At 38.0% G+C, this 22,833-nt stretch overlaps 1 protein-coding gene across 2 annotated transcripts in view; it reads left to right on the top strand.

Moving 5' to 3' along the window:
* LOC128652801 (butyrophilin-like protein 2) overlaps nt 1-19,361 on the top strand; it is a 304,879-nt gene extending 285,518 nt beyond the window's left edge. For both annotated transcript variants that reach the window (XM_053705742.1, XM_053705743.1), the window contains one exon: nt 18,397-19,361. In XM_053705742.1, coding sequence (XP_053561717.1) covers nt 18,397-18,440 — 44 coding nt within the window. In that variant the 3' untranslated portion in view covers nt 18,441-19,361. The remainder of the gene's footprint in view (nt 1-18,396) is intronic.
* The last annotated feature ends 3,472 nt before the right edge of the window (nt 19,362-22,833 follow it).

Here is a 22,833-nt window from a genome sequence, read left to right as displayed (position 1 = left end):
AAGTGCTGAAGAACTCTATAGAAACTACAGTACTATTCCGGAGTGTGAGGGGAGGAAGAGCTGAAGAACTCTATAGAAACTACAGTACTATTCCAGAGTGTGAGGGGAGGAAGAGCTGAAGAACTCTATAGAAACTACAGTACTATTCCGGGAATATGAGGGGAGGAAGTGCTGAAGAACTCTATAGAAACTACAGTACTCTTCCAGAGTGTGAGGGGAGGAAGAGCTGAAGAACTCTATAGAAACTACAGTACTATTCCGGAGTGTGAGGGGAGGAAGAGCTGAAGAACTCTATAGAAACTACAGTACTATTCCAGAGTGTGAGGGGAGGAAGAGCTGAAGAACTCTATAGAAACTACAGTACTATTCCGGGAATATGAGGGGAGGAAGTGCTGAAGAACTCTATAGAAACTACAGTACTATTCCGGGAATATGAGGGGAGGAAGTGCTGAAGAACTCTATAGAAACTACAGTACTATTCCAGAGTGTGAGGGGAGGAAGTGCTGAAGAACTCTATAGAAACTACAGTACTATTCCGGGAATATGAGGGGAGGAAGTGCTGAAGAACTCTATAGAAACTACAGTACTATTCCAGAGTGTGAGGGGAGGAAGTGCTGAAGAACTCTATAGAAACTACAGTACTATTCCGGGAATATGAGGGGAGGAAGTGCTGAAGAACTCTATAGAAACTACAGTACTATTCCGGGAATATGAGGGGAGGAAGTGCTGAAGAACTCTATAGAAACTACAGTACTATTCCGGGAATATGAGGGGAGGAAGTGCTGAAGAACTCTATAGAAACTACAGTACTATTCCGGGAATATGAGGGGAGGAAGTGCTGAAGAACTCTATAGAAACTACAGTACTATTCCAGAGTGTGAGGGGAGGAAGTGCTGAAGAACTCTATAGAAACTACAGTACTATTCCGGGAATATGAGGGGAGGAAGAGCTGAAGAACTCTATAGAAACTACAGTACTATTCTAGAGTGTGAGGGGAGGAAGAGCTGAAGAACTCTATAGAAACTACAGTACTATTCTAGAGTGTGAGGGGAGGAAGAGCTGAAGAACTCTATAGAAACTACAGTACTATTCTAGAGTGTGAGGGGAGGAAGAGCTGAAGAACTCTATAGAAACTACAGTACTATTCTAGAGTGTGAGGGGAGGAAGAGCTGAAGAACTCTATAGAAACTACAGTACTATTCCGGGAATATGAGGGGAGGAAGTGCTGAAGAACTCTATAGAAACTACAGTACTATTCCGGAGTGTGAGGGGAGGAAGAGCTGAAGAACTCTATAGAAACTACAGTACTATTCCGGGAATATGAGGGGAGGAAGTGCTGAAGAACTCTATAGAAACTACAGTACTATTCCGGGAATATGAGGGGAGGAAGAGCTGAAGAACTCTATAGAAACTACAGTACTATTCCGGGAATATGAGGGGAGGAAGAGCTGAAGAACTCTATAGAAACTACAGTACTATTCTAGAGTGTGAGGGGAGGAAGAGCTGAAGAACTCTATAGAAACTACAGTACTATTCTAGAGTGTGAGGGGAGGAAGAGCTGAAGAACTCTATAGAAACTACAGTACTATTCTAGAGTGTGAGGGGAGGAAGAGCTGAAGAACTCTATAGAAACTACAGTACTATTCTAGAGTGTGAGGGGAGGAAGAGCTGAAGAACTCTATAGAAACTACAGTACTATTCCGGGAATATGAGGGGAGGAAGTGCTGAAGAACTCTATAGAAACTACAGTACTATTCCGGAGTGTGAGGGGAGGAAGAGCTGAAGAACTCTATAGAAACTACAGTACTATTCCGGGAATATGAGGGGAGGAAGTGCTGAAGAACTCTATAGAAACTACAGTACTATTCCGGGAATATGAGGGGAGGAAGAGCTGAAGAACTCTATAGAAACTACAGTACTATTCCGGGAATATGAGGGGAGGAAGAGCTGAAGAACTCTATAGAAACTACAGTACTATTCTAGAGTGTGAGGGGAGGAAGAGCTGAAGAACTCTATAGAAACTACAGTACTATTCTAGAGTGTGAGGGGAGGAAGAGCTGAAGAACTCTATAGAAACTACAGTACTATTCTAGAGTGTGAGGGGAGGAAGAGCTGAAGAACTCTATAGAAACTACAGTACTATTCTAGAGTGTGAGGGGAGGAAGAGCTGAAGAACTCTATAGAAACTACAGTACTATTCTAGAGTGTGAGGGGAGGAAGAGCTGAAGAACTCTATAGAAACTACAGTACTATTCCGGGAATATGAGGGGAGGAAGTGCTGAAGAACTCTATAGAAACTACAGTACTATTCCGGGAATATGAGGGGAGGAAGAGCTGAAGAACTCTATAGAAACTACAGTACTATTCTAGAGTGTGAGGGGAGGAAGAGCTGAAGAACTCTATAGAAACTACAGTACTATTCTAGAGTGTGAGGGGAGGAAGAGCTGAAGAACTCTATAGAAACTACAGTACTATTCCAGAGTGTGAGGGGAGGAAGAGCTGAAGAACTCTATAGAAACTACAGTACTATTCTAGAGTGTGAGGGGAGGAAGAGCTGAAGAACTCTATAGAAACTACAGTACTATTCCAGAGTGTGAGGGGAGGAAGAGCTGAAGAACTCTATAGAAACTACAGTACTATTCAGGGAATATGAGGGGAGGAAGAGCTGAAGAACTCTATAGAAACTACAGTACTATTCCGGGAATATGAGGGGAGGAAGAGCTGAAGAACTCTATAGAAACTACAGTACTATTCCGGGAATATGAGGGGAGGAAGTGCTGAAGAACTCTATAGAAACTACAGTACTATTCCGGGAATATGAGGGGAGGAAGAGCTGAAGAACTCTATAGAAACTACAGTACTATTCAGGGAATATGAGGGGAGGAAGAGCTGAAGAACTCTATAGAAACTACAGTACTATTCCGGGAATATGAGGGGAGGAAGAGCTGAAGAACTCTATAGAAACTACAGTACTATTCCGGGAATATGAGGGGAGGAAGAGCTGAAGAACTCTATAGAAACTACAGTACTATTCCGGGAATATGAGGGGAGGAAGTGCTGAAGAACTCTATAGAAACTACAGTACTATTCCGGGAATATGAGGGGAGGAAGAGCTGAAGAACTCTATAGAAACTACAGTACTATTCCGGGAATATGAGGGGAGGAAGAGCTGAAGAACTCTATAGAAACTACAGTACTATTCTAGAGTGTGAGGGGAGGAAGAGCTGAAGAACTCTATAGAAACTACAGTACTATTCTAGAGTGTGAGGGGAGGAAGAGCTGAAGAACTCTATAGAAACTACAGTACTATTCTAGAGTGTGAGGGGAGGAAGAGCTGAAGAACTCTATAGAAACTACAGTACTATTCTAGAGTGTGAGGGGAGGAAGAGCTGAAGAACTCTATAGAAACTACAGTACTATTCTAGAGTGTGAGGGGAGGAAGAGCTGAAGAACTCTATAGAAACTACAGTACTATTCCGGGAATATGAGGGGAGGAAGTGCTGAAGAACTCTATAGAAACTACAGTACTATTCCGGGAATATGAGGGGAGGAAGAGCTGAAGAACTCTATAGAAACTACAGTACTATTCTAGAGTGTGAGGGGAGGAAGAGCTGAAGAACTCTATAGAAACTACAGTACTATTCTAGAGTGTGAGGGGAGGAAGAGCTGAAGAACTCTATAGAAACTACAGTACTATTCTAGAGTGTGAGGGGAGGAAGAGCTGAAGAACTCTATAGAAACTACAGTACTATTCTAGAGTGTGAGGGGAGGAAGAGCTGAAGAACTCTATAGAAACTACAGTACTATTCCAGAGTGTGAGGGGAGGAAGAGCTGAAGAACTCTATAGAAACTACAGTACTATTCAGGGAATATGAGGGGAGGAAGAGCTGAAGAACTCTATAGAAACTACAGTACTATTCCGGGAATATGAGGGGAGGAAGAGCTGAAGAACTCTATAGAAACTACAGTACTATTCCGGGAATATGAGGGGAGGAAGTGCTGAAGAACTCTATAGAAACTACAGTACTATTCCGGGAATATGAGGGGAGGAAGAGCTGAAGAACTCTATAGAAACTACAGTACTATTCAGGGAATATGAGGGGAGGAAGAGCTGAAGAACTCTATAGAAACTACAGTACTATTCCGGGAATATGAGGGGAGGAAGTGCTGAAGAACTCTATAGAAACTACAGTACTATTCAGGGAATATGAGGGGAGGAAGAGCTGAAGAACTCTATAGAAACTACAGTACTATTCCGGGAATATGAGGGGAGGAAGAGCTGAAGAACTCTATAGAAACTACAGTACTATTCCGGGAATATGAGGGGAGGAAGAGCTGAAGAACTCTATAGAAACTACAGTACTATTCCGGGAATATGAGGGGAGGAAGAGCTGAAGAACTCTATAGAAACTACAGTACTATTCCGGGAATATGAGGGGAGGAAGAGCTGAAGAACTCTATAGAAACTACAGTACTATTCCGGGAATATGAGGGGAGGAAGAGCTGAAGAACTCTATAGAAACTACAGTACTATTCCGGGAATATGAGGGGAGGAAGTGCTGAAGAACTCTATAGAAACTACAGTACTATTCTAGAGTGTGAGGGGAGGAAGAGCTGAAGAACTCTATAGAAACTACAGTACTATTCCGGGAATATGAGGGGAGGAAGTGCTGAAGAACTCTATAGAAACTACAGTACTATTCCGGGAATATGAGGGGAGGAAGTGCTGAAGAACTCTATAGAAACTACAGTACTATTCCGGGAATATGAGGGGAGGAAGAGCTGAAGAACTCTATAGAAACTACAGTACTATTCTAGAGTGTGAGGGGAGGAAGAGCTGAAGAACTCTATAGAAACTACAGTACTATTCCGGGAATATGAGGGGAGGAAGAGCTGAAGAACTCTATAGAAACTACAGTACTATTCCGGGAATATGAGGGGAGGAAGTGCTGAAGAACTCTATAGAAACTACAGTACTATTCCGGGAATATGAGGGGAGGAAGAGCTGAAGAACTCTATAGAAACTACAGTACTATTCAGGGAATATGAGGGGAGGAAGAGCTGAAGAACTCTATAGAAACTACAGTACTATTCCGGGAATATGAGGGGAGGAAGTGCTGAAGAACTCTATAGAAACTACAGTACTATTCAGGGAATATGAGGGGAGGAAGAGCTGAAGAACTCTATAGAAACTACAGTACTATTCCGGGAATATGAGGGGAGGAAGAGCTGAAGAACTCTATAGAAACTACAGTACTATTCCGGGAATATGAGGGGAGGAAGAGCTGAAGAACTCTATAGAAACTACAGTACTATTCCGGGAATATGAGGGGAGGAAGAGCTGAAGAACTCTATAGAAACTACAGTACTATTCCGGGAATATGAGGGGAGGAAGAGCTGAAGAACTCTATAGAAACTACAGTACTATTCCGGGAATATGAGGAGAGGAAGAGCTGAAGAACTCTATAGAAACTACAGTACTATTCCGGGAATATGAGGGGAGGAAGTGCTGAAGAACTCTATAGAAACTACAGTACTATTCTAGAGTGTGAGGGGAGGAAGAGCTGAAGAACTCTATAGAAACTACAGTACTATTCCGGGAATATGAGGGGAGGAAGTGCTGAAGAACTCTATAGAAACTACAGTACTATTCCGGGAATATGAGGGGAGGAAGTGCTGAAGAACTCTATAGAAACTACAGTACTATTCCGGGAATATGAGGGGAGGAAGAGCTGAAGAACTCTATAGAAACTACAGTACTATTCTAGAGTGTGAGGGGAGGAAGAGCTGAAGAACTCTATAGAAACTACAGTACTATTCCGGGAATATGAGGGGAGGAAGAGCTGAAGAACTCTATAGAAACTACAGTACTATTCTAGAGTGTGAGGGGAGGAAGAGCTGAAGAACTCTATAGAAACTACAGTACTATTCCGGGAATATGAGGGGAGGAAGAGCTGAAGAACTCTATAGAAACTACAGTACTATTCCGGGAATATGAGGGGAGGAAGTGCTGAAGAACTCTATAGAAACTACAGTACTATTCCGGGAATATGAGGGGAGGAAGAGCTGAAGAACTCTATAGAAACTACAGTACTATTCCGGGAATATGAGGGGAGGAAGAGCTGAAGAACTCTATAGAAACTACAGTACTATTCCGGGAATATGAGGGGAGGAAGTGCTGAAGAACTCTATAGAAACTACAGTACTATTCCGGGAATATGAGGGGAGGAAGAGCTGAAGAACTCTATAGAAACTACAGTACTATTCCGGGAATATGAGGGGAGGAAGAGCTGAAGAACTCTATAGAAACTACAGTACTATTCCGGGAATATGAGGGGAGGAAGTGCTGTTTTTTCTTTTTAAGGAGGAAGAATTTATGTACAAGTTATTAACAACAAATAACAGTGGCCGCGGCTTTTTCATTTTACTAAAACGCATTTTTTCAGTTTGCTCCATGTAAAATGTTTTTTTTTCAATATTGTATTTTTATAGTAGCTATCAATTTACACTATTCTGTAAGTTGTTTAGTTTTAATATGGTAGCTGCACTGTACCAAATGTGTTCTATATTAATAACAGGTTTATTAGAATAAATGCATTCAGTACTGTGTAGAATTATTTTGATACTGTTATTATACAAAAGCGCTGTACCAAATGTGTTTTAAAAACAGAGCACATTTGCTACAGTGTAACTGTAATAGAAAAGTATCGAAGTAAGTTTACACAGTACCAAATGGGTTTATTTTTATATTTTGTGGCCACACAGTAACAAGTGAGTTATTAATACAGAACATGTCTGCTACAGAGTGGTCAGAACAGAGCTAAAACACTTACAGTATAGTGTAAACTGATAGCAGATATAAATACAATATTAGATATAAAACACTTACAGTATAGTGTAAACTGGTAGCAGATAAAATACAATATTAGATATTAAACACTTATAGTATAGTGTAAACTGATAGCAGATAAAAATACACTATTAGATATAAAACATTTACAGTATAGTGTAAACTGATAGCAGATATAAATACAATATTGGATATAAAACATTTACAGTATAGTGTAAACTGATAGCAGATAAAAATACACTATTAGATATAAAACATTTACAGTATAGTGTAAACTGATAGCAGATACAAATACAATATTAGATATAAAACACAGTATAGTGTAAACTGATAGCAGATACAAATACAATATTAGCTATAAAACACAGTATAGTGTAAACTGATAGCAGATAAAATACTATATTAGATATAAAACACTTACAGTATAGTGTAAACTGATAGCAGATAAAATACAATAATAGATATAAAACACTTACAGTATAGTGTAAACTGATAGCAGATAAAAATACACTATTAGATATAAAACATTTACAGTATAGTGTAAACTGATAGCAGATATAAATACAATATTGGATATAAAACACTTACAGTATAGTGTAATTTGATAGCAGATAAAAATACACTATAAGATATAAAACACTTACAGTATAGTGTAAACTGATAGCAGATAAAAATAAATTATTAGATATAAAACACTTACAGTATAGTGTAAACTGATAGCAGATACAAATACAATATTAGATATAAAGCACTTACAGTATAGTGTAAACTGATGGCAGATAAATACAATATTAGATATAAAGCACTTACAGTATAGCGTAAACTGATAGCAGATAAAAATACAATTGGCTAGATTACGAGTTGTGCGTTAGGGTAAAAAAGCAGCGTTAAGAGGTCCTAACGCTGCTTTTTTATGCCCGCTGGTATTACGAGTCTTGCAGGTTTAGGTGTACCGCACACTTGTTTTGGCCTTACCGCAAAACGACTTACGTAAACTTCGTTTCGCATTTAAAAGTCAATAGTTATGAGTTTTACACTACAACACTGTAGAATAAAACTCATAACTAAAGTGCTAAAAAGTACATTAACACCCATAAACTACCTATTAACCCCTAAACCGAGGACCTCCCGCATCAGAAACACTATAATAAAATTTGTAACCCCTTATCTGCCGCTTCGGACACCACCGCCACCTACATTATATTTATGAACCCCTAATCTGCTGCCCCCAACATCGCCGACACCTACATTATATTATTAACCCCTAATATGCTGCCACTAACGTCGCCGCCACTATATTAAAGTTATTAACCCCTAAGTCTAACCGTAAAACGAACACCCCCTTACTTAAATATAATTTAAATAAATCTAAATAAATATTCCTATCATTAACTAAATTATTCTTATTTAAAACGAAATACCTATAAAATAAACCCTAAGCTAGCTACAATATAACTAATAGTTACATTGTAGCTAGCTTAGGGTTTATTTTTATTTTACAGGCAAGTTTGTATTTATTTTAACTAGGTAGAATAGTTATTAAATAGTTATTAATTATTTAATAACTACCTAGCTAAAATAAATACAAAAGTACCTGTAAAATGAAACCTAACCTAAGTTACAATAACACCTAACATTACACTATAATTAAATAAATTTACTAAATTAAATACAATTAAATAAATTACATACAATTAGCTGAATTAAATTAAATTAGCAAAAGTACAAAAACAATTAAACACTAAATTACAGAAAATAATTTACAAATTACAGATATTTAAACTAATTACACCTAATCTAATAGCCCTATTAAAATAAAAAAGCCCCCCCAAAATAAAAAAAAACCCTAGCCTAAACTACCAATAGCCCTTAAAAGGGCCTTTTGCGGGGGCATTGCCCCAAAGTAAACAACTCTTTTACCTGTAAACCCCCCCAACAGTAAAACCCACCACCCACACAACCAACCCCCAAAATAAAATGCTATCTAAAAAAACCTAAGCTCCCCATTGCCCTGAAAAGGGCATTTGGATGGGCATTGCCCTTAAAAGCGCAGTTAGCTCTTTTGCCGCCCAAAGTCCCTAACCTAAAAATAAAACCCACCCAATACACCCTTAAAAAAATCCTAACACTAACCCCCTGAAGATCGACTTACCGGGAGACGTCTTCATCCAAGCCGGGCCGAAGTCCTCAATGAAGCCGGGAGAAGTCTTCATCCAAGCCAGGCAAAGTGGTCTTTCAGACGGGCAGAAGTCTTCATCCAGACGGCATCTTCTATCTTCATCCATCCGGCGCAGAACGGGTCCATCTTCATGACATCTGACGCGGAGCATCCTCTTCTGCCGACAGACTAACGACGAATGAAGGTACCTTTAAGTGACGTCATCTAAGATGGCGTCCCTTAGATTCCGATTGGCTGATGAATTCTATCAGCCAATCGGAGTTAAGATAGAAACAGCCAATAGAATGCCAGCTCAATCCTATTGGCTGATTTGATCAGCCAATAGGATTGAAGTTCAATCCTATTGGCTGATAGAATTCTATCAGCCAATTGGAATCTAAGGGATGCCATCTTGGATGACGTCACTTAAAGGAACCTTCATTCGTCGGGTTGTCGTCGGATGAAGAGGATGGTCCGCGTCGGATGTCTTGAAGATGGACCCGTTCCGCGTCGGATGGATGAAGATAGAAGATGCCGTCTGGATGAAGACTTCTGCCCGTCTGGAGGACCACTTCGCCTGGCTTGGATGAAGACTTTTGCCCGTCTGGAGGACCACTTCGCCTGGCTTGGATGAAGACTTCTCCCGGCTTCGTTAAGGACTTCGGCCTGGTTGGATGAAGACTTCTGCCGCTTCCTTGAGGATGGATGTCCGGTCTTCAGAACTGTAAGTCGATCTTCAGGGGGTTAGTGTTAGGATTTTTTAAGGGTGTATTGGGTGGGTTTTATTTTTAGGTTAGGGTTTGGGCCACAAAATAGCTAACTGCCCTTTTAAGGGCAATGTCCATCCAAATGCCCTTTTCAGGGCAATGGAGAGCTTAGGTTTTTTTAGATAGTATTTTATTTGCGGAGTTGGTTGGTTTTACTGTTGGGGGGTTTATTTGTATTTTTTTTTACAGGTAAAAGAGCTGATTACTTTGGGGCAATGCCCCGCAAAAGGGCATTAGATTAGGTGTAATTGGTTTAAATATCTTGTAATTTGTTTATTATTTTCTTTAATTTAGTGGGGGGGGGGGGGTTGTACTTTTGCTAATTTAATTTAATTTATTTAATTGTTGTTAATTTAGTTAATTTATTTATAGTGTAGTTTAGGTGTTATTGTAACTTAGGTTAGGTTTTGTTTTACAGGTACTTTTGTATTTATTTTAACTAGGTAGTTATTAAATAGTTAATAACTATTTAATAACTATTCTACCTAGTTAAAATAAATACAAACTTGCCTGTAAAATAAAAATAAACCCTAAGATAGCTACAATGTAACTATTAGTTATATTGTAGCTAGCTTAGGGTTTATTTTATAGGTAAGTATTTCGTTTTAAATAGGAATAATTTAGTTAATGATAGGAATTTTTAGTTAGATTTATTTAAATTATATTTAAGTTAGGGGGTGTTAGGGTTAGACTTAGGTTTAGGTGTTAATGCATTTAGTATAGTGGAGGCGACATTGGGGGCGGCAGATTAGGGGTTAATAAATGTAGGTAGGTGGCGTCAATGTTAGGGACGGCAGATTAGTGGTTAATAATATTTAACTAATGTTTGAAAGGCAGGAGTGCGGCGGTTTAAGGGTTAATATGTTTATTATAGTGGCGGCGACGTTGGGGGCAGCAGATTAGGGGTTAATAAATGTAGGTAGGTTGCAGCGACATTGGGGGCGGCAGATTAGTGGTTAATAAATATTATGTAGGTGTCGGTGATGTTGGGGGCAGCAGATTAGGGGTTCATAAGTATAATGTAGGTGGTGGCGGTGTCTGGAGCGGCGGTTTAGGGGTTAATAGGCATAATGTAGATGTCGGGGGAGGCAGATTAGGGGTTAATAAGTGTAAGATTAGGGGTGTTTAGACTCAGGGTTCATGTTAGGGTGTTAGGTGTAAACATACATTTTATTTCCCCATAGGAATCAATGGGGCTGCGTTATTGAGTTTTACGCTGCTTTATTGCAGGTGTTAGACTTTTTTTAAGCTGGCTGGGGAAATCGTGCATGAACACGTACGACCAGCTCACCGCTGACTTAAGCAGCGCTGGTATTGAAGTGAGATATGGAAGAAAATTTTGCTCTACGCTCACTTCTTGCCTTTTAACGCCGGGTTTGTAAAAACTTGTAATACCAGCGCTGTATGTAAGTGAGCGGTGAGAGAAAACTGCTCATTTGCACCGCACAGCTCAAACCGTTACAGTATATCGTAAACTTATAGCAGATAAAAATACAATATTAGATATAAAACACTTACAGTATAGCGTAAACTGATAGCAGATACAAATACAATATTAGATATAAAACACTTACAGTATAGCGTAAACTGATAGCAGATACAAATACAATATTAGATATAAAACACTTACAGTATAGTGTAAACTGGTAGCAGATAAAATTACAATATTAGATATAAAACACTTACAGTATAGTGTAAATTGATAGCAGATAAAAATACAATATTAGATATAAAACACACAATATATGTAAACTGATAGCAGATAAAAATACACTATTAGATATAAAACACTTACAGTCTAGTGTAAACTGATAGCCGATACAAATACAATATTAGATATAAAACACTTACAGTATAGTGTAAACTGATAGCAGATACAATACAATATTAGCTATAAAACACTTATAGTATAGTGTAAACTGATATCAGATAAAAATACAATATTAGATATAAAACACTTACAGTATAGTGTAAACTGATAGCAGATACAATACAATATTAGATATAAAACACAGTATAGGGTAAACTGATAGCAGATAAATATACAATTTTAGATATAAAACACTTACAGTATAGCGTAAACTGATAGCAGATACAAATACAATATTAGATATAAAGCACTTACATTATAGTGTAAACTGATAGCAGATACAAATACAATATTAGCTATAAAACACTTACAGTATAGTGTAAACTAATAGCAGATATAAATACAATTGACTAGATTACAAGTTTTGCGTTAGAGGCTATGCAGTGCTAACAAGCAGTTTTCTCTCACCGCTCACTTACAGACAGCGCTGGTATTACGAGTTTTTACAAATCCAGCGTTTAAAGACAAAAAGTGAGCGTTGAGCAAAATTTTGCTCCAAATCTCACTTCAATACCAGCGCTGCTTAAGTCAACTGTGAGCTGGTGTAACGTGCTCGTGCATGATTTCCCCATAGAAATCAACGGGGAGAGACGGCTGAAAAAAAGTCTAACACCTGCAAAAAAGAAGCGTTTAGCTCCTAACGCAGCCCCATTGATTCTTATGGGGAAATAAAATTTATGTTTACACCTAACACCGTAACATGAACCCCGAGTCTAATCACCGCTAATCTTACACTTATTAACCCCTAATCTGCTGCCCCCAACATCGCCGACACCTACATTATATTATTAACCCCTAATCTGCCGCGCCGGACACCGCCACCACCTACATTATACTTATGAACCCCTAATCTGCTGCCCCCAACATCGCAGCAACTATTCTAAATTTATTAGCCCCTAAACCTAAGTCTAACCCTAACCCCCCCTAACTTAAATATAATTTAAATAAATCTAAATAAAATTACTATAGTTAACTAAATTATTCCTATTTAAAACTAAATACCTATAAAATAAACCCTAAGATAGCTACAATATAACTAATAGTTACATTGTATCTATCTTAGGTTTTATTTTTATTTTACAGGCAAGTTTGTATTTATTTTAACTAGGTAGAATAGTTACTAAATAGTTATTAACTATTTAATAAACTACCTAGCTAAAATAAGACAAATTTACCTGTAAAATAAAATGTAACCTAAATTACACCAACACCTTACACTACACTATAATTAAATGAATTCCATAAATTAAATACAATTAAATAAAAGTAGCTAAAGTACAAACCCCCCCCCCCACTAAATTACAGAAAATAATAAACAAATTACAAGATTTTTAAACTAATTACACCTAATCTAATCCCCCTAACAAAATAAAAAAGCCCCCCAAAATAAAAAAAAGCCCTACCCTACACTAAATTACAAATAGCCCTTAAAAGGGCCTTTTGCGGGGCATTGCCCCAAAGTAATCAGCTCTTTTACCTGTAAAAAAAATGACAAATCCCCCCCCCAACATTAAAACCCACCACCCACACAACCAACCCTACTCTAAAACCCACCCAATACCCCCTTAAAAAAACCTAACACTAACCCCTTGAAGATCACCTTACTGGGAGAAGTCTTCATCCAACCGGGCCGAATTCCTCAACGAAGCCGGGAGAAGTCTTCATCCAAGCCAGGCAAAGTGGTCCTCCAGAAGGGCAGAAGTCTTCATCCAGACGGCATCTTCTATCTTCATCCATCCAGCGCGGAGCGTTCCATCTTCAAGACATCCGACGCGGAGCATCCTCTTCATCTGACGACTAAAGATGAATGAAGGTACCTTTAAGTGACCTCATCCAAGATGGCGTCCCTTATATTCCAATTGGCTGATAAAATTTTATCAGCCAATCGGAATTAAGGTCGAAAAAATCCTATTTGCTGATCTAATCAGCCAATAGGATTGAGCTTGCATTCTATTGGCTGATTGGAACATAGTATAGCGGCGATGTTGGGGGCGGCAGATTAAGGGTTAATACATGTGGTAGGTAGGTGGCGTCGATGTTAGGGATGGCAGAATAGGGGTTAATAACATTTAACTAATGTTTGCGAGGCGGGGGTGCGGCGGTTAAGGGGTTAATATGTTTATTATAGTGTCAGCGATGTTGGGGCGGCAGATTAGGGGTTAATAAGTGTAGGTAGGTTGCGGCTACATTGGGGGCAGCAGATTAGGGGTTAATAAATATAATGTAGGTGTCGGCGATATTGGGGGTAGCAGATTAGGGGTTCATAAGTATAATGTAGGTGGCGGCGGTGTCCGGAGCGGCAGATTAGGGGTTAATAAGAATAATGTAGATGTTGGCAATTTCGGGGGTGGCAGATTAGGGGTTAATAAGTGTAAGATTAGGGGTGTTTAGACTTGGGTTCATGTTAGGGTGTTAGGTGTAGACATAACTTTTATTTCCCCATAAGAATCAATGGGGCTGCGTTACTGAGTTTTTCGCTGCTTTTTTGCAGGTGTTAGACTTTTTTTCAGCCGGCTCTCCCCGTTGATTCCTATGGGGAAATCGTGCACGAGCACATACGACCAGCTCACCGCTGACTTAAGCAGCACTGGTATTGCAGTGCGGTAAGGAGCAAAATTTTGCTCAACCCTCACTTCTTGTCTTTTAAATGCCGGGTTTCTGAAAACTCTTAATACCAGCGCTGCATGTAAGTGAGCGGTTAGACAAAACTGCTCGTTAGCACCGCATAGCCTCTAACGCAAAACTCATAATCTAGGCCAATATTAGATATAAAACACATTATAGTGTAAACTGATAGCAAATATAAATACACTATTAAAACGAAGCCATCATTAAAAAAACACATTTTGCATAGTGCAAAGCAAACACACTTCAGTAAAATGAAATAGCTGTGCTACTTAAAGGGACAGTCTACACCAGAATTTTTATTGTTTTAAAAGATAGATAATCCCTTTATTACCCATTTCCCAGTTTTGCATAACTAACACAGTTATATAAATATACTTTTAACGTCTGTGATTATCTTGTATCTAAGCCTCTGCAAACTGCCCCTTTTTTCAGTTCTTTTGACAGACTTGCAGTCTAGCCAATCAGTGCCTGCTCCCAGATTACTTCACGTGCACAAGCACAGTGTTATCTATATGAAATACGTGAACTAACACCCTCTAGTGGTGAAAAACTGTTAAAATGCAATCTGAAAGAGCTGGGCTTCAAGGTCTAAGAAATTAGCATATGAACCTCCTAGGTTAAGCTTTCAACTAAGAATACCAAGAGAACAAAGCAAAATTGGTGATAAAAGTAAATTGGAAAATTGTTTAAAATTACATGCTCTATCTGAATCATGAAAGTTTATTTTGGCCTAGACTGTCCCTTTAATAATAATAATAATATTATCCCATACATGAAATATTCTTCCTAAAAAAAAACATGACAAAAAAACACACATTTATTTAAATAACGTGATTTCTTTAATACATGATATACTATTTTACTGTTTAAAGTGATTGTAAATGTTATACTTAATATTATAAAAATATAACTAATACCTAGTCAATTCGCTAACTTGGTTATTTTTCCTGTTTGTGCTCAGTGCTAGAGAGTGGTCCCACCCTCTCTCTGTGTATGCGCGACACTCTGCAATCGGAGCTCCGTATCTGACGAGCTGTGGGCACTAATTTATTCAAATTCACTAATGTGCCTGTGCTGCATGAATGCTGAGAAGAGCCGTGATGTAGGGAACGCATGTGCAAAATAACTACTCGCAAACATTCTAGAATGCCAGAAATATAATTGGACACCTTCATTTACGTCATAGAAAAAAAATTCACTGAGTAGCGGGGGTGCCGGAGCCTACATTAGAATTGAAGCAGTTCATTATAAATTACATTATTTAATTTTATTGTTGACATTTTTCATGAATGAAACCAGTTCTTATTTTTATTGATGCATTGACTGATGCTAGACTGAGTACTTGAATTTACCATCAGTTTAATACAAACATATAAAGGTTTATTATTATTATTAGTTAGTTGGTTAGTTATTAACAATGTTGATCACAAATATAGCAAACATACACTCAGTGGCCACTTTATTAGATACACCTTGCTAGTACTGGCTTGTACCCCGTTTTGCCTTCAGAACCGCCTTAATTCTTTGTGGCATTGATTTAACAAGGTGTTGGAAACATTCCTCAGACATTTTGGTCTATATTGACAGATAGCATCACGCAGTTGCTGCAGATTTGTCGGTTGCACATCCATGATGCGAATCTCCCGTTCCCCCACATCCCAAAGGTGCTCTATTGTATTGAGATCTGGTGACTGTGGAGGCCATTGGAGTACAGTGAACTCATTGGGGCATATTTATCAAGCTCTGTATGGAGCTTGATGCCCCCTGTTTCTGGTAAACCTTCAGGCTCGCCAGAAACAAAAGTTATGAAGCAGCAGTCTAAAGAGCACTGCTCCATAACCTGTCTGCCTGCTCTGAGGCGGCGGACAGACATTGCCGGAAATCAACCCGATCCAAAACGATCGAGTTTATTGACACCCCCTGCTAGCGCCCGATTGGCTGCGAATCTGCAGGGGGCGGCATTGCATCAGCAGTTCACAAAAACTGCTGGTGCAATGATAAATTCTGAGAGCCTATGCTGTCGGCATTTATAGATGTGCAGCGGACATGTGCCGCAAAATCTTAAATCGGCCCCATTGTCATGTTCAAGAAATCAGTTTGAGATGATTTGAGCTTTGTGAGATGGTGCATTATCCTGCTGGAAGTAGCCATCAGAAGATGGGTACACTGTAGTCATAAAGGGATGGACATGGTCAGCGACAATACTCCCCTAGGCAATGGTGTTTAAACGATGCTCAATTGGTGCTAAGGGGCCCAAAGTATGGAAAGAAAATATCCCCCACACCATTACACCAAAACAACCAGCCTGAACTGTTGATACAAGGCAGGATGGATCCATACTTTCATGATGTTTACTCTAAATTCTGACCCTAACCTCTGAATGTCGCAGCTGAAATTGAGACTCATCAGACCAGGCAACATTTTTCTAATCTTCTATTGTCCAATTTGGTGAGCCTGTGTGAATTGTAGCATCAGTTTCCTGTTCTTAGCTGACAGGAGTGACTTACGGTGTGGTCTTCTGCTGCTGTAGCCCATCTGCTTCAACGTTTGACGTGTTGTGCGTTCAGAGATGGTATTCTCCATACCTTGGTTGTAACAAGTGGTTATTTGAGTTACTGTTGCCTTTCAGTCTGCCCATTCTTCTCTGACCTCAACAGGGCATTTTCGTCTACACAACTGCCACTCACTGGATATTTTCTCTTTTTCAGACCATTCTCTGTAAACCCTAGAGATGGTTGTGCGTGACAATCCCAGTAGATCTGCAGATTTTTAAATACTCAGACCAGCTTGTCTGATACTAACAACCCTGCCACGCTCAAAGTCACTTAAATCCCTTTTATTCACCATTCTGATGCTCGGTTTGAACTTCAGCAAGTCTTCTTCACCACGTCTAGATGCCTAAATGCATTGAGTTGCTGCCATGTGATTGGCTGATTAGCAATTTGTTTTACCAAGCAATTGAACAGGTGGACCTAATAAAGTAGCCGGTGAGTGTATAGTCATTTCATGGGAGTTCATGGGAGTAACCTGTACTTTAATGGGAAACGTCGCCAGGAGTTTCTAATGCTTCTTAGATGATCTTTTCACACATACCTGTCTAAGACCTTTCAGTGGTGAGATGAGCAGTTTAAGAATCTTCCAGAATGTATAGTGAAAAGTAGTTTTAATATGTATTATTTTACCTGTTACTACACAGAGACCATTTTAACATTTAGTGAATGTGCATTCAATGTAAACATGCTTTGAATACATAACCATAGACTTCAATAGAGCTGAATCTAAAAAAAATCTAACTCATTGCTCACTTGCTAACCTTGACTGTTTAACCAAGTGCACTAAATGTGTGTGTGTTTGTATGTATAGATATATACACATATAAACACATAAATACACATGTATACATATATACACATATTTAGATGTGTGTGTGTGTATATATATATATATATATATATATATATAATTCCAGGCAGAGTATGGCACTCACAAATCTTTGACCGGGGTTCTGCAGCAGACAAAGCATACACAACAAAAAGAAGCAGGCACTCACCGGTATTTAAATAAAGGATATCTTTTAATCCCACAAGGTGTGACGTTTCTAAGTATTACCTCCTTCCTCAGACAAGGTAGGTGTCTGAGGAAGGAGGTAATACTTAGAAACGTCACACCTTGTGGGATTAAGAGATATGCTTTATTTAAATACCGGTGAGTGCCTGCTTCTTTTTGTTTTATATATATATATTCATTCGCACAAACCCGACGAGCGCAAATTTAGTATGCACTCGAGCAGCTGTGTTTACTTTCAACTTCTAATACCGCGTTAAAGTTATCACAATTTGTGCTAACGATAGTGTGCCACTTGTAATAATCTGTAGAATAAAAAATACCCAAAGCCCTCTGCTGCTACTGAAACAGCTGTCCATGGTGCTGATGTTGGTTGTGCTGTTGGAGTTTCAGACGTGTAGTGTACAATGACCTGTGGGTTCCTTCACAGGTCTGGGGACAAACTTGTGTGTTCTTGTTGCTAAATTCACCCTTATCTCATGCTTTATATTGGATCTACTTGTTGTTTTGTATAAACAAGCTAAACGTTTTACATTTGTCTTGCTTTGTTTTATTGCAGATGGAGAAGACACCATATATATTGAAGATAATAGATTACTATAGGCGAACATGAGCACATTCAGTGTTGTATAGTGCAGTGCTGAGCCAAGTGAACATGGAAAATGGACACGTCATCGAGATGTTACATGTGATGACAGGAAAAACTACAGTCTAAGGCCAAACAAGCCCTTCTGATGTTTACAATGAATGAACGTTGTGGTCTGAATACATACAGTATTTTTTTTTTCGAAATTGCAAAAACTTTGCTTGGATTGTCACTCTTGCCATTGTTGGGTTGCCTTCGTATTACAAGTTCCAAAAACACGTATTTACTTATTTTGTTCTAGCGTTAACCTGAATAGCATGAAAAACCTAAGTTACTAACTTACTTTGGATTACAACCACTGACTATTTTTATTTTACTATTTTTGTTATATTTTTTAAATTTTTTCATATTTTTTCATAATTTTTTAGATCTTTCACATTTTGCCTTTTTTAACACATTTTATATCACATATTTTTTATATTTTTCATCTTAGTGCAGCACTATTTTTCATCAGTTTTTCACCACACAATTTGACCAGGATTTTTTCACATTTGACTGTACTTTGCCGTTTCTAGAGGCACTTCATTACAACTGTACCACATAAGGTAATACCTGCATATCCCCAGCTTATGCTTGCTCTTTACTAATTAGGAGGCACTACCACAAAATATAGGTATATGTATATGTCTATATATATATACACATATACTGCTAGCCTCAACGCATCATACGTTTTATACTGTGAAATTGTATATTTTATACTATGGAATTTTCTATTGTACTGTATTGATTGATTTGATTTCATTTGTACATCTGTGGATCCACATTTAATTGTGGAACCGTAATTTTAAAAAAAAGCAATTCTGTTTGTACTCACAACCACGAGTCCAATATGTATGTGAACCGAAAGTTTTAATTATTAAATCTGTTTAATTTAACGGTGAATTGCACATTGACATGTCTATAAACTAGACTAATCACATAACACCTTCTTCATTGACACCCTGCCCATCTGAGGCGCTTTGAACATAACTGTAAATACATATATACACAAATACATTAATATATATGAACACATATATAAACATATCTATATATATATAGAAATACATCTTTAGCAATGTTTATGTATGTGTCTCAATGCAAAAAGAATTAGGTGTGATGAATCAACACACCTGAAGTAGCGCTAATCTCTATTTAAAAGCTAAAAATGAACTATATCAAAAATACATATTGTTTGCTAGTGCAAAGATCAACTAAATAAATAATAATAATACAAATTAGTAAACAATATCAATTCATAAAAACATAGAAGATATTCAAGTCCATATATGTGGCTGGTGTAAACACAAAAGAATCCGGCTGCTCCTCTAAAACAGGTGAATCCACAGACTTCTTGTATGAAGTAGCCCCTAAAATATCTTGTTTTTATCACCTACCCAAGGTGCACAAGGACTCAAACATCCCCCAGGTAGACCTATTGTCTCTGGGATAGGCTCTCTATGTGACAACCTATCTAAATATATTGATTATTTTTTACAGCCTATTGTCACTAATACGAGAGCCTATCTCAGAGACACGATAGATGTTATTCAGAAATTTGAAGGTTTTAAATGGGAATCAAGCTATATCTGGGTCACGTGCGATGTTTCATCGTTATACACAAGTATTCCCCATAAAAAAGGAGTATCTGTTATTAATGACACACTCAGTAAAAATAGATTTGCAGAAAAACAAATAGAATTCTTGGTTGACGGAATATCATTTATTTTGAATCATAATTATTTTTTATTTGAAGGAAGATACTATAGACAGCATCAGTGTACGGCGATGGGGACTACGTTTGCCCCATCGTACGCAAACTTATACATGTCACATTTTGAGGACAATCTGGTTTGGAACAATAACCCTTATGAATCTAATGTCATTAAATACCATCGCTATATCGATGACATTATTATGATCTGGCGAGGCCCTGAAAACACCATAGTTGACTTTTTAAACTACATAAATAATAACACCTATAATCTTAAATTCACTATGGAAAAATCACCAAAATCAATACCTTTTCTAGACCTTACCCTTTATCATAACGAATTTTCTAATACAGTAGCAGTCAAGAACTATCGCAAATCCACTGACAGGAATAGTCTGTTAAACATTAAAAGTGGACATCTCAGACAATGGAAACAGAACATCCCCCTAGGGCAATTTCAAAGAATTAGACGAAATTGCACAAATATAGAGCACTATAATGAGGAATCAAGTATACTTATGGGTAAATTTATAGAAAAGGGCTACAACTCTAAGCTTTTAGAAGATTGCAAAAAGAAGGTTGATATGATGGACAGAGCTTCTCTAATAGACAATTCACAGAATGGTAGTAATCATTTGAAAAAAGATAGAAAAAACGGTCCTAAATTTGTTACCCAATACAATAACCAACATCACAAAATTCAAAGAATTCTGAGAAAACATTGCAAAGTTCTCAAACTTGACCCCGTTCTGAATCAGATTATAGGGGATAAACTGAATGCCATTTTTAGGAAAAACAAGGACATCAAGAACTATATTGCACCCACTAAATTAAGAAACCCCAAATCTAATTTTACAACAATGAATAGATGGTGTGGGGGAAAAATGGTTTATACCCTTGTAAAACCCTTGATTGTGTCTTATGCCCTATAATAGACAGTAATTCCACCCATTTTTCCAATCATGATGGAACAAAAAGATACCCCTGCAAGGACAGGTGCACCTGCCATACTACCTATGTAGTTTACCAATTAATATGCAAATGTGGGTTAATTTACATAGGTCGCACTAAGCGTAAAATAAAATATAGATTCAGGGAGCACATAAGAAATATAGAATCAGGTTTTGAGAATTACAGTGTTTCACGTCATTTTAAGCTGTTTCATAATTGCAATCCATCTGATTTATCTGTCAAAATCATAGAATGGGTTAAACCTAGTGTATGGGACACTAACAGGCTTTTAAATCTTAGAAAAAGGGAGACTTTTTGGATAAAGACCCTTAATTGTTTGGAACCTAAAGGGTTAAATATTGACATTGATTTGCAAGCATTTCTCTAGCCCATCATATTTAGAAATGTATCAATTCTTTGCAATATGGATTTTATATATATATATATATTTTATGTGGTATTTATTGTATAAAAATTAATTTTAGATATAACGTATATATTTTGTATTGTATTTAGTGTATTTTTATGCTCATTTATTATTATCTTCACTAATATGTGTTTCATGGATTTTTATGAACTGTTGGAATTCTAATATATATATATCTAATAGATTTATTATGTGTAAATATAAATTATTTTACATTATCATCAATAATTTAGGCTTTTAATATATATGCTTTGTGTTTACAATTGTATAGGATTTGTAAATTATCACCATTGTATTTTCTTATATAGAGGTATTAATGTATGGTGCTTTTTAAACTTTGTCAGTAATTTACACATACGCTATTATAAGCGTTTGTTTACATCCCCCATTTTTTGCATCGTGCATATCATTAACTAACACTTACCCTATTGGTGGAATACGTGGGAGTGCTAACATACACAGCCTACAAGAGGGTATGCACGATACTAGCTAATCACTCTTGAGAAAGTCCCTACGTCACTGGGATGAAACGCGTAGAGCCCCGCCCATTACACGTCAGTTGTTTGATCCAGTGAGGCCGTCCTCAGTTCTCAGCCTGCAGCAAAGAACTTTTGGATTTGGGAGCCTAGGATCACTTATGTTTGCTGGACAATATATTACCTTGTTACCCTTGTTACCACAAAAACGGACTTTGCACTAGTTGCCAGCCTGGTTTCTGGCATTTTTGGGAACGCATCCAGCTGTCACTCTGCTTCCTCCTGGAGCGAATTTGGATATACTTCTGCCCTTTCCTGGAACTTCTTTTGGACACACTTGAAGAGGGGATAAGTTGCTAAGTGTTATTTATACACTACATGCCTTTTTAAACTTTGCACTTTGTGAGTTGCCACTTGTCTTTGTGAATGTTATTAAATTTTCTTATACCCTACATTTGAGTCTGCGCTCCTCTCCTCTATTTTTTTAGATTATGTGTCTCAATGTTAACCGTTTCGTGACTGGGTTAAAGTGTCTACATCGGAACAACTGTTCCGATGTAGACAAATTGAAATCACTCGATCGTGCAAACGATTGCAAAATTTAAATTATGGGATCGGGTCTGGGGGGGCGTCCCTATGATGCTAAGAACGCCCTCCAAACCGCGATCAAATCCTGCAAGCGCAGTAGGCTTCAGGATAGCAGTTGGCTATGACGTTGTATTCCATCATAATAGCTTTAAAGCCCAGCGCCATTGTGATGGAATACAACGGCATAACTGCGGGAAAGGGTTAAAGCCATT

Source organism: Bombina bombina, chromosome 3 (genome assembly GCF_027579735.1).
Source record: "Bombina bombina isolate aBomBom1 chromosome 3, aBomBom1.pri, whole genome shotgun sequence".
NCBI classification, from domain to species: Eukaryota; Metazoa; Chordata; class Amphibia; order Anura; family Bombinatoridae; genus Bombina; species Bombina bombina.
This window is presented reverse-complemented; position numbering and strand designations above follow the sequence as displayed.